This window comes from Myxine glutinosa, chromosome 8, assembly GCF_964187855.1.
Source record: "Myxine glutinosa chromosome 8, kmMyxGlut1.1, whole genome shotgun sequence".
NCBI classification, from domain to species: domain Eukaryota; kingdom Metazoa; phylum Chordata; class Myxini; order Myxiniformes; family Myxinidae; genus Myxine; species Myxine glutinosa.
In genome coordinates, this window is record NC_136268.1 from 80,479,030 (window position 1) to 80,494,048 (window position 15,019).

The 15,019-nt window shown below is 43.7% G+C and overlaps 1 protein-coding gene across 1 annotated transcript in view; it reads right to left on the minus strand.

Moving 5' to 3' along the window:
- Positions 1–13,698, minus strand: part of LOC137414186 (prosaposin-like) — a 95,773-nt gene extending 82,075 nt beyond the window's left edge. The window contains exons 1-4 of the mRNA XM_068099684.2: positions 13,420–13,698; positions 10,434–10,570; positions 10,241–10,315; positions 5,557–5,682 (exon numbers count right to left, since the gene is read on the minus strand). Coding sequence (XP_067955785.2) covers positions 5,557–5,682; positions 10,241–10,315; positions 10,434–10,570; positions 13,420–13,474 — 393 coding nt within the window. The 5' untranslated portion in view covers positions 13,475–13,698. The remainder of the gene's footprint in view (positions 1–5,556; positions 5,683–10,240; positions 10,316–10,433; positions 10,571–13,419) is intronic.
- Between the last annotated feature and the right edge of the window lie 1,321 nt (positions 13,699–15,019).

Genomic DNA, 15,019 nt, shown 5'->3' on the forward strand with positions numbered 1-15,019 from the left:
TCCGATTTCTCCTTTGTTCGTTATAACACACACCACACCCACCATGCACTCCACACCTAAAAATAACACGAAATAAAAGTAACAGGAAACAGGACATTGAATACAGCCAATGATAACACCGACCGGGACATCACAAAGTCCGACAAGTGGCCGTGAGGCCACGCCCCCACGGTGTCGTGATTGATCCGGTACCATAGAGCGAGGAGATGGACTCACCGATTGGAGCACACGCGGACATTGTTGGATGACGTAAGAGCCTTGGGAACAAAAGACTTTAGTCTCGGCATTTTGCTCTCTTGAGCCAGGGACATCGATCACGTGCAGTCGGCATTTTCTTTCTTCCTTTTGCGTTGGGGCAGTCATCACAAGCAGTTGAAGTTATACTCTTGGGTCCTGGCTTCCGTGACGAACAGGCATTTGTGCATATCCTCTTGTGCTGAATTTTCAATACGGGCAGTGGCAGTTTGTGCAATCGCTCCCTCGTGCTGATTCTCAGCTGCGCCTGGCTCATGTGCGCCTCTGAGGAGAACCTTTCAGAGCTTTGGGGAGCCTTTGCCACATTGAAGGAGGGGAGGCTGTGCAACTTGGTGCTCTTCAGGGGAATCGGGGACCGTGTTGTGCTGGCTGGCCCAGGATTGAGCACCGAGACGTTTGGCTGCCTGCGGCACGGCTCGGTGCTCGCGTAATCGACCGGTACCATTGGTTGAGCGCTTCGACGCGCGGTCCCTCTCGTTGACCGATCCCACCAAAGTGCTCATCGAGGACGGAGCTGAGTATCAGGCAAAAGCACCTCACGACATTTTGTTACTTTCGTTATTTTATCATCCGTGTTGTACACCGGCACCATTGGCGGTATTCAATGTGTTGTATACGAGTCTGTGTGGATGGTCCCTCAATTTAGGAATTCAGTGTTAGCTTTTCATGGTCCTGCATTTATTTTTATGAAACCATTATTGTTGCATTTTAATTCCTTGCCCTGTCCCGTTTGTCTGTGATTTGGAAAACCACCCATGCCACGTACGCCTCGTCACCCTCCACTATTCATTCCTGCCATAGTTGATTGAACGCCTCGGAGTTTAAGCCCGATTGGCCACCCGTCACCTTAATAAATAAAAAATAACCTTTAGAGGCCATTTTTCCCCGCAAAGCAGGGGTTGGCCTTTTTCGGGAACCGTGGTTGTTGTTGTTTTTTTGGTCCCCTTTTTGAAGCAATGTTTTACGGCCGGATGCCCTTCCTGACGCCAACCCTTTTTGCCGCCTTTAACGACAAACAGGGAATTACCAGTGAACTGGTACTCAATTAGCCGACCTCAGAAGGTATGACAGGCTGAGTCAACCCCCCTGGCGTTAATTCAGCGATCGACCGGGATTCGAACCCAGGATCATAGGATCCTAAGCCGGCACCCTAGCCGCTAGCCCAACACCCAACACCAAACAGAGGATCTTAATCCTCCGGTGAACACGACAATACATTTACTTCTTCATGCAGCTGTATGAATTAAATTGGCACCAAATCTATAGTTTGCCACATGGCACAGACCATATAAAGGGGCCTTTTCTATGTCCCTGGCATTTTTCCCAATAATACATCTTGCAGTTGACATCAAATGCTGATTCTTCTCCAATGGCATGATCTCAGACCTTCAGTCCTGTTTCAGACGCGGTCACTCCACCCTGAACATGCTGCTGGTGCTCAACAATTAATGAATGATAAAAACAATTAATGGATTATGTGTATGAAAAGTATGTACCATATATGGAAAAAGTATGCAAAGGACAAGAATCAAATGTCAGATGTACAACTTCTGTGCAGGTCCAATATTACGATGAAAGAACATCTTAGAAGGCCAAGCGGTCTGAAATTCTACAATGGCAAATTGCATTTGAGTGTGTGAATTGCAAATTTCACAATGTCAATCGAACCAATTGCATTTAAATATTTATATTTTGTATACAGAATGGAAATTGTTGTTGATTTTTTTTTTTTTTTTTTTTAATACAGAATGGAAATTAATACACAAAGGGTCCAGTCTTCGTGGGACTACACTGAACACAAGAGTGGTTGCACGATTATGTACGACCCAAAATGGAAATGTCAAATAAAATAAAAATAAATTTTGCTGCAGCTATAAGAAACAATCTTCTTGATGTTTTATTAAAGTCTAAGAAAACCCCCAACTTGATCAGGTGATCCAACTTATTTAACACGGAATAGCCCGAGTGGGGGCTAAATTAGCCCCCCCTCGAAATTTTTCGCGATAATTTTTTAACGCAAAAAGATCTCGCGCTGAAATTTCATGACTTTTCTTTCACATCTCGCGCACATTTTAAGACCCTATTTGCAAAAATCGGGGGTACGGTTGTGGAGATATAGCACATATTCGAGACCAATGTCACAAAAAAATGGCGGTTTCCAATGATTTTGTGTGTACAATGTATGGGTTTTACAAGAAGTGTTGTCAGAAGAATGTTTTTTTCTGTTTTTCCTCAGATAACATCCCTTTTGGCTATCATCAACTATTCTAGATGACAAAACAATGAAAAACAAAAGATTTAAAAACAAAGAAATACATAAGAAATTAAAAACAAAGAAATACATAAGAATTGGGAAACAAAGAGAGAAACAAGAAAATTATCAATCTAAAAAAATGTCAGTGGACAAATAATTTCACATTTTTCATATTGTTGATAGTGGATTATAATGAATTATTCTAGATATACAAAAATTAAATACATAGTGATAGAATAAAACAAAGAAGTGCACAAGAAAATTAGTAACATAATAATATAGCAAAAACGACGATTTTCGAATTGCATGTACATTGTGATCCATGGGACTGCATTTTCACACCTTGTGTCTCTGCTTACTCAAGTCTTTTATAAACAGGTTTATTTACTGATACTAATCCCTGCCTAATCTATTCCTAATACCTTCCTAACCTGTTCTGAGAAAGACAAAAGAGTAAATTGACACTGTTGATAAGTATCACTTCTTGTTCCTACTAATCTGCCTCTACTCTCCTTTCAGCATCCCCATTCAATATTTATACAGAACAAGTGAACTTGTATGTTGTCTATTTAGTCCATACAATGATTCAACTGTTCTAGTCATTACTTGTTCAGCTAGTGCTGAAGAGACATCACATCTTTCTCAATTTTGGATTCGTTAGAATTTATCATTTGGATGATTATCACCAATCATGGCTTCAACATCAAGTGGTGTTCCCAGGAAAAGAACAACAAAGGTGAGTTACAGATTTTCACTTACAGTATTTCTTTGAGCCACTTGTATAATATTGATTCTTCATTCAGATATTTTTTGATGTGTTATTTGATGACAATAATGCATTTCTTATGGCATGTAAATTGAGTAATTGATATTTTATATTCTATTTCATTTCATTTATTTATTTTTATATCCAAAGTAAAAAAAAAAAGGAAAATAAGAAAGAGAGCATAATTTAGAATGTAAATATACTATTCATAAAAATCATAACATTTGAAAATAGTGAAACATTGTCAACATATAAAACCAAACATTATTCTAATTAGTATTGTTTATATCCTTTGTCATTTCAGCGTAAACATGTTGAGCCTGAACCTCCACCTCCGCCTCAGCCAGAACCTGTGCCTGAACCTGAGCATGAACTTGACCTGGAGATGCAACTATTTCAGCAATTTCGACAGTTCGAAAGTGACGACGATGACTACGACGAGCTGGTTAGTCGCCTTTCTCCAGAGGAGTCGGATGATGAATACTTAGAACATGCAGATAAACCCCCTGCCGAAGATCCTGAAGCGGAGGAGGTGAATCCCTTTCAACAAAAGAGCTCTCAGAGCAGTGAACAGCGTCGACACCTCGTTAGATCCTGAGAACTATGATCCATGGACTTTACCTCATCCTCCAGAAGAATACACAGTTGTAGTCGAGAAACCGAAACGAAATGACCCAGGGAAAAGCATACATTGGGAAACAGCCCAGCCACAAGCAAGAGGACGACAGAATATCGCCAATGTCTTGGCAGGAATTCCTGGTGTCAATCGGAATGCAAGACATGCAGATACTCCTGTGAAAGCCTGGGGATGCTTCTTCTCTGACGACATGCTTGCTGTTGTTTTGACCAACACAACAAAAAGATCAACAAGTACCTTTCCAATTTGACCCCAGAAGTACGCAACTCGGACAAGAATTCGTACCTTCGTAAAGCATCGGCAACGGAAATAAGAGCACTGCTGGGCATGCTCTACTACAGAGGAATGCTCGGTCAGAATCTGCTAGACATCAAATGGCTCTTTGGCGATCAAGTTGGTCATCCGGTTTTCGGCGCTACAATGAGCAAGAACCGATTCAAGTTTCTGCTTACCAAATTGTCATTCGATGATAAGGACAAGACCAGAGCGATGGAGAAACGATCGTTTCGCAGCGTTTCGCGAGCTCCACGACTTGCTGAACAGGAATTGTGCAGAGGCCCTGATACCCAGTGATTTCATCATGATTGATGAAACCTTGTATCCAATGCGATCCGTGCATAATCAATTACAATTATAAATACTAGGGCGTGCCCGTACGTGGGTGCAAAAAAACATGCGTGCAAACAACAACAAAAAAAAAAAAAAAAACTTTGAAACCACGTGGCAGTAACGACCACAGAACCCCCCCCCCCCCCCCCTCTATTTACATGAAATGGTTTGGTCCATTCGCAAAGCCAAAGCGAACGGCTTGCGAGTACGGTAGAACCCCCCCCCCCCCCCCCCCTCTATTTACATGAAATGGTTTGGTCCATTCGCAAAGCCAAAGCGAACGGCTTGCGAGTACGGTGACCATACCTTGGGAACCACTTGTCCGATTAATTTCAAACCTTGAAAAGGCACATCCTCGGGTCCCCAGCAATATACCTGGCAAGTTTCAAGTATATCGGACCCGTGGTTGTCGAGAAACAGCGGTCACAGACAAACACACACACACACACACACACACACACACACACACACACACACACACACACACACACACACACACACACACACACACACACACACACACACACACACACACACACACACACACACACACACACACACACACACACACAGACACAGACACACACACATACACACAGAGATTACTGGAATTATAGATAGATGAAATTTAAATACACGTCATTAATTTGACTAAGCTATCTTTTAGATTATATGACAAGCTACAAACATGCCAAATTTGATTGCATTTTCTCCATAAATGGGGGGGAAACTGAAAAAAATGAGAATTCCTTGAAAAAAATTTGCATATTTGCATCATTAGACAAATTAAGAATAACAATAGATATCATAAATTTGACTATGCATTCTTGTAAAATACATGATGGGACACAGACACGCCAAGTTTGGTCACTAAATGGCCAAGATCTGAGGGGGGGGGCAAATTAGCCCCCCCCGGGCTATGCAGTTTCAAAATAGCCCGGGCTATTGAGGGTTAAGGCATAATTACACCGATACTCCAACATATTTCTCCGAGCATGCGGAATGAGATGCAAGTTTTACTATAAAAAGGCATACCAACTGCTCCTTGAGCATGTCCATGATGAGTGGCAGGTAGGTTTTAACAAGATCCTCACACTGAGCTGATATATCCTTGCCAGGCAGCATCTGGCACATCTGAAACAGGTACTGACGTACAATTTTCTGCAAACAAAATCCAACAAAGCACTCACTCAAAGGAGGAAATGGACAAACAACAAAATTTTTATTTTAAATAATAAAATGCAGTTGTACTAGCAAAGAACAATAATGCGGATTATTTTATGGTATCTCATTAATGATTCATTTTTGCTTGTCTGAGCAGATGCAAAACTGAACCCTCTGTTTCCCTCCAGCCTGATCAGGAGTTGTGCTATGGGGAGCCGCAATCACTTTCAAATGTTTAAGGTAATAGCGACCAGATCTTCCAAGGGGGGTGGGAGTTAAGTTTGAAATACAGTACTTATAAATAAATAATAACGGGCTTCTTGGATGTTTAAACATACATGCGGCATACTCAAAGGACAAGGTGTGCCATTTTAACCACAATAGAGCGTTGTAAAATAAGCAGAACTAGGTTTGAGATTTTTGTCATACGATTGAAAAAAGAGAACTTCAATTTGGAAAAGGAAATTCCCAAGCCGAATTGAATTGGCATTTGCATTTCACACAAAGTCTTGAGAAATGAAAACTGCATCTGCTACAAAACATGAGGGTATAAGGGTTCTTACAAAGATAATCGCAATTGTCACCATAGAAAGATAAACGTCTACACAATGGGGTTTATGACTGAATGGCTTTTTTTACCCTCATGACAGACAATAGCTTTTACCGTCATTATTACAGTACAACATTTTCATGATCTTGCACTGCAGAGTTAGGATATTTGATTTCAGACAATAAAATAAAACAAACAAATCGCGTGCTAGCTAGTAGAACTCTAATCCTTCCCAAACAATTAACCATTGTGCAATTTAGATTATGTAGCATATTCAGCGAGCGTGGAAGTCGATACAGAAATGCTAACTCTGCCAAGTGACTCAATTCACTTTGGATCACGAGTTATTAGGTTGTTGTTGTGGAGACACAGTGGATCACAATCTGAACATTATAGGGTTTACAGAGCATTATTTTCTTTTTTTATTTTTATTTTAAGAGTACAGTACAAAACAGCGCAGCATTAGCTATTAGCAAAGCTCACAAAAGATGGCTGGCTTCATGCATTCCCCCCTCCGAAACTCTGCCCACAACCCCACCCAAAAATAATTAATGAAATAATAAGGCTAATAGTATATAGGACTTGTCTATTTCATAAAGTTGTTGTCCAAAGAGGCTACAGTGAGATATTTATCTGTCAGAGATCAAGCAGGAAATACAAAGTCGATTCAGCTGCGATCATAAGCCAAGAACATTTGGAACAACTGTGAGCAGGGATAGTATTTACACTTGGTTCAGGCAGCGACAGTCATGTGAAAAATGAATGGCAAGAAAAGATTAAGTATAGAAGAGAGTATCAAGTATACAGCATTCCATGAAGAGAGCATTCCGTGTGAGCATTAAGTATACTAGGGCGTGCCCGTACGTGGGTGCAAAAAAACATGCGTGCAAACAACAACAACAAAAAAAAAAACTTTGAAACCACGTGGCAGTAACGACCACAGAACCCCCCCCCCCCCCCCCTCTATTTACATGAAATGGTTTGGTCCATTCGCAAAGCCAAAGCGAACGGCTTGCGAGTACGGTAGAACCCCCCCCTCTATTTACATGAAATGGTTTGGTCCATTCGCAAAGCCAAAGCGAACGGCTTGCGAGTACGGTGACCATACCTTGGGAACCACTTGTCCGATTAATTTCAAACCTTGAAAAGGCACATCCTCGGGTCCCCAGCAATATACCTGGCAAGTTTCAAGTATATCGGACCCGTGGTTGTCGAGAAACAGCGGTCACAGACAAACACACACACACACAGACACACACACATACACACAGAGATTACTGGAATTATAGATAGACTAGGGCATGCCCGTACTATATCTATATCTAAAATTATATCCCCCCCTCTATTTACATGAAATGGTTTGGTCCATGAAATGTTTTGGTCCATTCGCAACGCCAAAGCGAACGGCGAACGCTTTACATGAAATGGTTTGGTCCATGAAATGTTTTGGTCCATTCGCAACGCCAAAGCGAACGGCGAACGGCTTGCGAGTACAGTGACAATCCCCCCGGGGTTTTAATTAGTTTTAAAACATCGTTTAACGCCAACATAGCGCCAACATAGTTTGCCGACGGGAAATAAATGAATACGCTCTCAAATGTGCCATCCGAGGCAGAGTGTGTTCGCCACGTTCGGCACACGCGATAGCTCGCTGCTCTCTGATTGGTTGAATCGTTTTTTGGACATAGCTCGGTAAGTAATTGTCCGATTAATATGAAACCTTGAAAAGGCACATCCTCGGGTCCCCAGCAATATACCTGGCAAGTTTAAAGTATATCGGACCCGTGGTTGTCGAGAAACAACGGTCACAGACAAACAAACGTACAAACAAACAAACACACAGAGATTACTGGAATTATAGATAGATAACCAATGACACATACACCCGCTGCCAGGTTGCCTTCCTCCCCCCCTCCCCTAAAACCACCCACACATAATAAAACGCATTGTGGAAGATTGCATGGTCGTGGCTCCACAAAGGCAAGAACCCAACATCTTAGATGTGAGGGATCTCTGGGTCATTCCTAGGAGATCGATCGGCTAGCTCCATGCCACGAGCCTGTTCAAGCAGAACAGACAAGGGCGAATCAACAAGAGATGCTCGAGCAATAAACCATTAGTTTGACACCAATATATTGATGAACAATCCCTTAATCTTTTGCAAGACTTTCTGAACAGGATACGACATGGTGAGGAGAGTATTTTTTTTGTTGAAAAATTTTTTTTTTGTTTGTATACAAGATCGAGGCTCATGAAAGAGCTAACATTAATCACACAGAAAGACAAACTGACACATAAAACATATAACATGGGGAGCGGTAGACAAGATGGGGGAGAGGGGGAAGGACACAAACACAACATTTGAGAGCAGGGACCGAGAGACATCGAGACATCTGTGGGAGGGGGGGGGGTGGGAGAGGTATAAAACATATGGACACTGCCAGGACTTCCAGGAAAGAAGTTGTAATTTCAAGCAAGGTGGATCTGGGGTGAATTAGCGGGGGTAGAAAAGATCAAGGTTTTGGATGGGGGAAGATAAGAGATGGTGGTGAACAGCTGTTTTAAAGACCTGGAGGGAGGAGTGGGATTGAAGGGAGTGTGGGAGTTTGTTGCAGAGGTGGGAGAAAAGAGGAATGAAAAAGTGAAGGTGAGCAGAGAGCCGAGATTTCGGCAGTTTAACCATCAGAGGATTGCTGGCAGATCTTGTGCGACCTGTAGGAATATTTGGGGGACAAAGCACAGAGAGAGCTGGGGGAGCAAGGCCAGAGAGGAGTCGGTAGAAGAAAGAAAGACCACCTACCTGCCTGCGGTGAGTGAGTGACAGGCCCCCGGAGGTAGCTTCATCGCGGGAGATTCCAATGATTCTGAACGCTTTGGTTTCAACAGCGTGAAGCCGAGATAGGTGTGAGGCAGGAGCACCAGCCCAGAGGGGAGAGCAGTATTCCATTGAGCTGCGGATGAAAGCCTTGTATGTGGTGAGGAGCTCAGGTGTGCCGAGGAAGGACTTCGCACGGATGCCCAGTCGGCGACTGGCTTTGGAGGCCAGCTTGGAAATGTGGTTTTCCCAAGAAAGATCATGGCAGATAGTGAGACCCAAAAGCTTGAGCGACAGAACTTCTTGGAAGAGGATTGTTGAGAAAGTAGATGGGAGGGTTGTCCAGTCAATCTTTTCGGAGAGACATAGTAAGTGTGAGATTTGTCAGGATTGAAAGACATGTTCCACTTGTTTGACCAGTCTGATTTTGTCCAGGTCTTCAGAGAGTGAGGAGGCTGCAGACTGCCAATCTGAGGGAAGAGGAATGGAGCGGCAGAGAGTTGAGTCATCAGCAAAGAGATAGAGGATTTTCCAGAGTCGGAGAGATCATTGATAAAGACCAGAAAAAGCACAGGGCGCAGAACACTGCCTTGGCCATCCTGCCATCCCTTTATTGACGTAGTTTACAAAACCCACTTGCCCCCTCATGCTTAATGTCCAACATCCCATTTTACCTCTCCCTCCATCTTGTGCAGCACAGCACTGCTGGTTGCATCATTGGCTGGGGGCGTGGCAGTACCGCTGATGCTGTGCCCCTTGCTGGCCAGGGTCATGGTGCAAAATTTGGCTGTGTTGCCGATAGCTCACCTACTCTTCACAAAGATTTATATGGTGTGTTACCATGGGACATTTAATGTCCACCAACTAATGCCAACAGATGGAATGCCTGTTTAATGTCCATCAGAGGGATGGCATACATTGCTGAATCACCCCACCTATGAAACACCAGGATAACAGTTTATAGCTGGTCCAGATTATTCAAACCCAGCCTAGACAACTTAGAGGTGAGAGGTGTTACCAAAATTCTACAAAAGTTCGAAAAAAAAAAATACATTTTACCATGACACTGAATTTAGGGACAAGATAAATAAAATTATGTGACCAAGAGAAAGATGTAGTGAAAAAAATTCTCTGACAACTCAAATGCCTCAATGGCTGCAGAAATAAATAATAAGAGCATGGTGCGTTACCTCGGTATCGTTGTTCGTAACAAAGTCTTGCACGACCTTGAAGACCTCTTGGCACAAATCGCAAACACCATCGGACTGCAAGGCACACATACATACGCTCAGCGTTAGAATAGATCACATACACTAATCCTCTTACATTCATTTCTACCCATAGTCACCCCGACCAAAAGCCCATTGAAAGATCAAAGCTCACAGCAACACTGTTATTCCACACGGTTTGCTTGCAGTGTTTCACAGCATCGCATTCCACCGCTGTAGCCAGGTTTTTGCACCAGTACGACGGGCCATGGGTACACGCTTCAGTCCCCAACACACGAGATGATGGAAGACCTGCATAAACACAATAATTAATTTACATTTTTAAATAATTACATAAATTTACTTTTATTCATGTGGTATCGGTTATTTTTTTTATTTTCAAGGACTATTCCTTTGCCATGATACCACATTACTACTACTCATTTATCAACCATGTCCCTGTATTATGGGGTTGGTCGGCCGATGGGCTCTCTCCAACTATTCATGTCAAAAACATCCTCTCCCATTATCCCCAACAACTGCATGTCTCTACTGATTGCATCCCCACAGATATTTTTCAGATGAGGAAGTAGACCGAAAAAGACCTCTCAAGAGCTCAAATCCTCTCCCTCCCCACCCCCATCACACACACACCACACACCACACACGTGGGGGGAGAGGGAGGGGGGGGGAGAGAGAGTGGGGGTCACTTTACTCCTCTCCCCTCATTCCTTTCTTCCAACTCCTCCTCACTCCTCTTCCCCTCCCCCAGTCCCCCTCCCATAGAACCTCAATCCCCTCCCCCAAAACCTCTCTCCCCTCCTCCAGAACCTCTCCTCCTCACCCTGGCAGTTGTTCCGATCGAGCAGGTACAGCAAATATTACAGGTAATTGAACTTTTCTCTTGGAGCAACACAGTGTAAATCCACCCCCGTGTCCTGTTCATTCATTAGTGAAATGTTTCGCAGAACATTACACGCATGGTGACGTCATCGGACTTGCACCGCAATGATGATCTTCAACAATATTATCCGATACTTCATCCGGATTCTTTACAGCTGCTCTTGTGTAGGTTTGCTGAGCACACATTGCCTTCCAATGTCTTTGTTGCTCAGCATCCCTGCAAGTCTGTGTTAACATTCATTGGCGGTCTCGTTCTGTTCCCTCATTATTTTATTCATTTTGGAGATAGCATGGAGGGGAGAGGGCGGGGGAGTGGGGAGATTGAAGCGGGAGGCAAGAGAGCCGGCAAGGTGGGGGGTAGGGGGGCAGAAGGGTTTATTTTAAATGGTGGGTTTGGGTTTACGGGTTTGGGTTTACGGGATTAGAAATGCGGGCAAGGGGGTTAACAAGGAGAGATGCAGAAAATAGGGCAAAATGGAGAAGATTGTCATGGGGACCGCAAGGCTAACCCCCGCTCTAGCAGGGAAAATGGCCTTTAAAATGCATGTTGTTGTTGTTGTTGGTGGGTTTGGGTTTATTTAAGAAGTGAGGAAAGGCAATGCCAGTTTGAGATTATATAAAATGGTGAGGTGAGGCAATGCCGGTGGGTAAAGGAGTATTAAAGGGTATTTTGGGGTCTTCCAGGCCGAAAGAGTGTTTGGGGCCTTCTGGGCCTTTAATGGTCGTATGGGTGTTAAAAGTCTTTCGAGGTCTAATCTCCAAAGCATGTAAAAAGTATTCTCCAAGGCATGTAATCCAATCTCAGGCATGTGAAAAGGGTATTAGAGGTCTTCAGGGTCTTTAAAGGCTGAGGTGGTGAATGAAAAACCCTTAAGACAGACAATCCCCGGGTCGACTTGCTCTGTGCGCCAAATGTGGTGGTTGTCGACCGAACCATCTTCGCACAACAACAACAAAAACAAACATTTTTATTTGTTAGACTAGTGGGGAACCCATGGGCAGAGATGTATCTGACATTTGGACATCTTGAGTTATATGCTGCATGAAGTTTTACAAAATGGGTAAAAACCTCTCTCCACCCCTCACTCCTCCACCTCCTCTTACTCTACCTCCTCACTCAAACCCTCTCCTTCCCCTCCACCTCCTCACTCAACCCCTCTCCTTCCCCTCCACCTCAATCAATTCCTCACATTCCCCCCTCCTTTCCCTCATTCCCCCCTCCTCTTTCCCTCATTCCCCCCTCTTTCCCTCCTCATTCCCTCATTCCCCCCTCCTCTTTCCCTCCTCCTCTTTCCCTCCTCATTCCCTCATTCCCCCCTCCTCATTCCCTCCACTCAATCGCCCCCACCTCATTCTCTCCTCCTCTCATTCCCTCCTCCTCCTCCTCCCCTCATTCCCTCCTCCCCCCTCCACCCCTCATTCCCTCCTCCCCCCTCCACTCATTCCCCCTCCACTCATTCCCCCCCCTCCACTCATTCCCCCCCCTCCACTCATTCCCCCCCCCTCCACTCATTCCCCCCCCTCCACTCATTCCCCCCCCCTCCACTCATTCCCCCCCCTCCACTCATTCCCCCCCCTCCACTCATTCCCCCCCCTCCACTCATTCCCCCCCCTCCACTCATTCCCCCCCCTCCACTCATTCCCCCCCCTCCACTCATTCCCCCCCCTCCACTCATTCCCCCCCCCTCCACTCATTCCCCCCCCTCCACTCATTCCCGCCCCTCCACTCATTCCCCCCTCCACTCATTCCCCCCTCCACTCATTCCCCCCTCCACTCATTCCCCCCTCCACTCATTCCCCCCTCCACTCATTCCCCCGCCACTCATTCCCCCTCCACTCATTCCCTCTCCACTCATTCCCCCACCACTCATTCCCCCCTCCACTCATTCCTCCCGCCACTCATTCCCCCCTCCACTCATTCCTCCGCCACTCATTCCCCTCCAAATCATTCCCCTTCCTACACAACTACCCGTCAATGGGAAGGTCAATTCGACAAGATTACTTTATCTTGCCACACAATTTAATGGTTAAAATACTAACAAACAACTGCGATGGATATAAAAAGGCTTTGCGTTCCACCCAATGGGAAACCACAATAATCATTCCGATACACATTCAGTCACAACCACGAAGGAACCAGTCAGTTATCAATATCATGGTGATTCAATCATTCCTCCCTCGACCCCCCACAAACAACATTCTTCTTTTACTCCCCATATGAACCTTTCAAAAAAATAAAAACACCTCACAAGCCTCACCGGATGATAGTCCCAAGGTACAGAGAAGCAGAAAAACAGGATACACAGTCACCATACTGACGAGCCGAGCACTGTATACAGATAATGCCAAGAAAGAACAACTGACGCAGTCACTTCCTCACGTACGGTACGGTACGGCCTTTTACCGATGCCTATAACGATCGCATCGCACACTTTCATTGGTCGAAGTCGCTCAAGAGCAGGGCCAATCAGTGGACGAGATGGAACTGGGAAGGGGGGGGTCTCGGCGTCACGCGCTTACTTCAATCACGCGCCACTGAGCAAGTAATGACGTCACTTCACTGCGTCTCATGATAACATAGATCATAGATCATCTCGTGTTATAACATACCCTACTATCTAGTCTGTCTTGAATGAGTCTGTTTTTCATTATTAATATCTGAGGTTTGCTTTTTGGTCAATAAATCCAACATATCAGCAAAATCGTGCCATTTTCAATGGAGTAGCCTATAAATATTTCATTGAAGATAAATCCTTCCTAATATACAGAATACAGTACAGTACTCGCGACTTTCAGCTCACCTAGAACGAAGTTCCGGCGCAGATTGACCAGGTCCGATGAAACAAAAATACGGGACACTCAGATATAGGTCAAGCGGTTCCAATTACCATTACAATTACCCTTTAGATCCCTTTAGAATTACCCTTTACAATTACCCTTTAGAACCCTTTACAATTACCCTTTATAACCCATTACAATTACCTTTTAGAACCCATTAAAATTTCTCTTTAGATCCAATTACAACTACCCTTTAAAACCCATTACAACTACCCTTTAGAACCCTTTACAATTACCCTTTAGAACCCTTTAGAATTACCCTTTCGATCTCTTCAGAATTACGCTTCAGAACCCAATACAATTACCCTTTAGAATCCATTACAATTACCCTTTAGAATTACCCTTTAGAACCCATTACAATTACCCTTTAGAACCCTTTACAATTACCCTTTAGAACCCATTACAATTACCCTTTAGGTCTCCTTAGAATTACCCTTTAGATCCCTTTGGAATTACCCTTTAGAACGCTTTACAATTACCCTTTAGAACCCATTACAATTACCCTTTAGATCCCTTTAGAATTACCCTTTAGATCCCTTTAGAATTACCCATCAGAACCCATTACAATTATCCTTTAGAATCCATTACAATTACCCTTTAGAACCCTTTACAATTACCCTTTAGAACCCATTACAATTACCCTTTAGAACCCTTTACAATTACCCTTTAGAACCCTTTACAATTACCCTTTAGAACCAATTACAATTACCCTTTAGATCCCTTTAGAATTACCCTTTAGAACCGATTACAATTACCCTTTAGAATCCATTACAATTACCATTTAGAACCCTTTACAATTACCCTTTAGAATCCATTACAATTACCCTTTAGAACCCTTTACAATTACCCTTTAGAATCCATTACAATTACCCTTTAGATCCCTTTAGAATTACCCTTTAGATCCCTTTAGAATTACCCTTCAGAACCCATTACAATTACCCTTTAGAATCCATTACAATTACCCTTTAGAACCGATTACAATTACCCTTTAGAATCCATTACAATTACCCTTTAGAACCC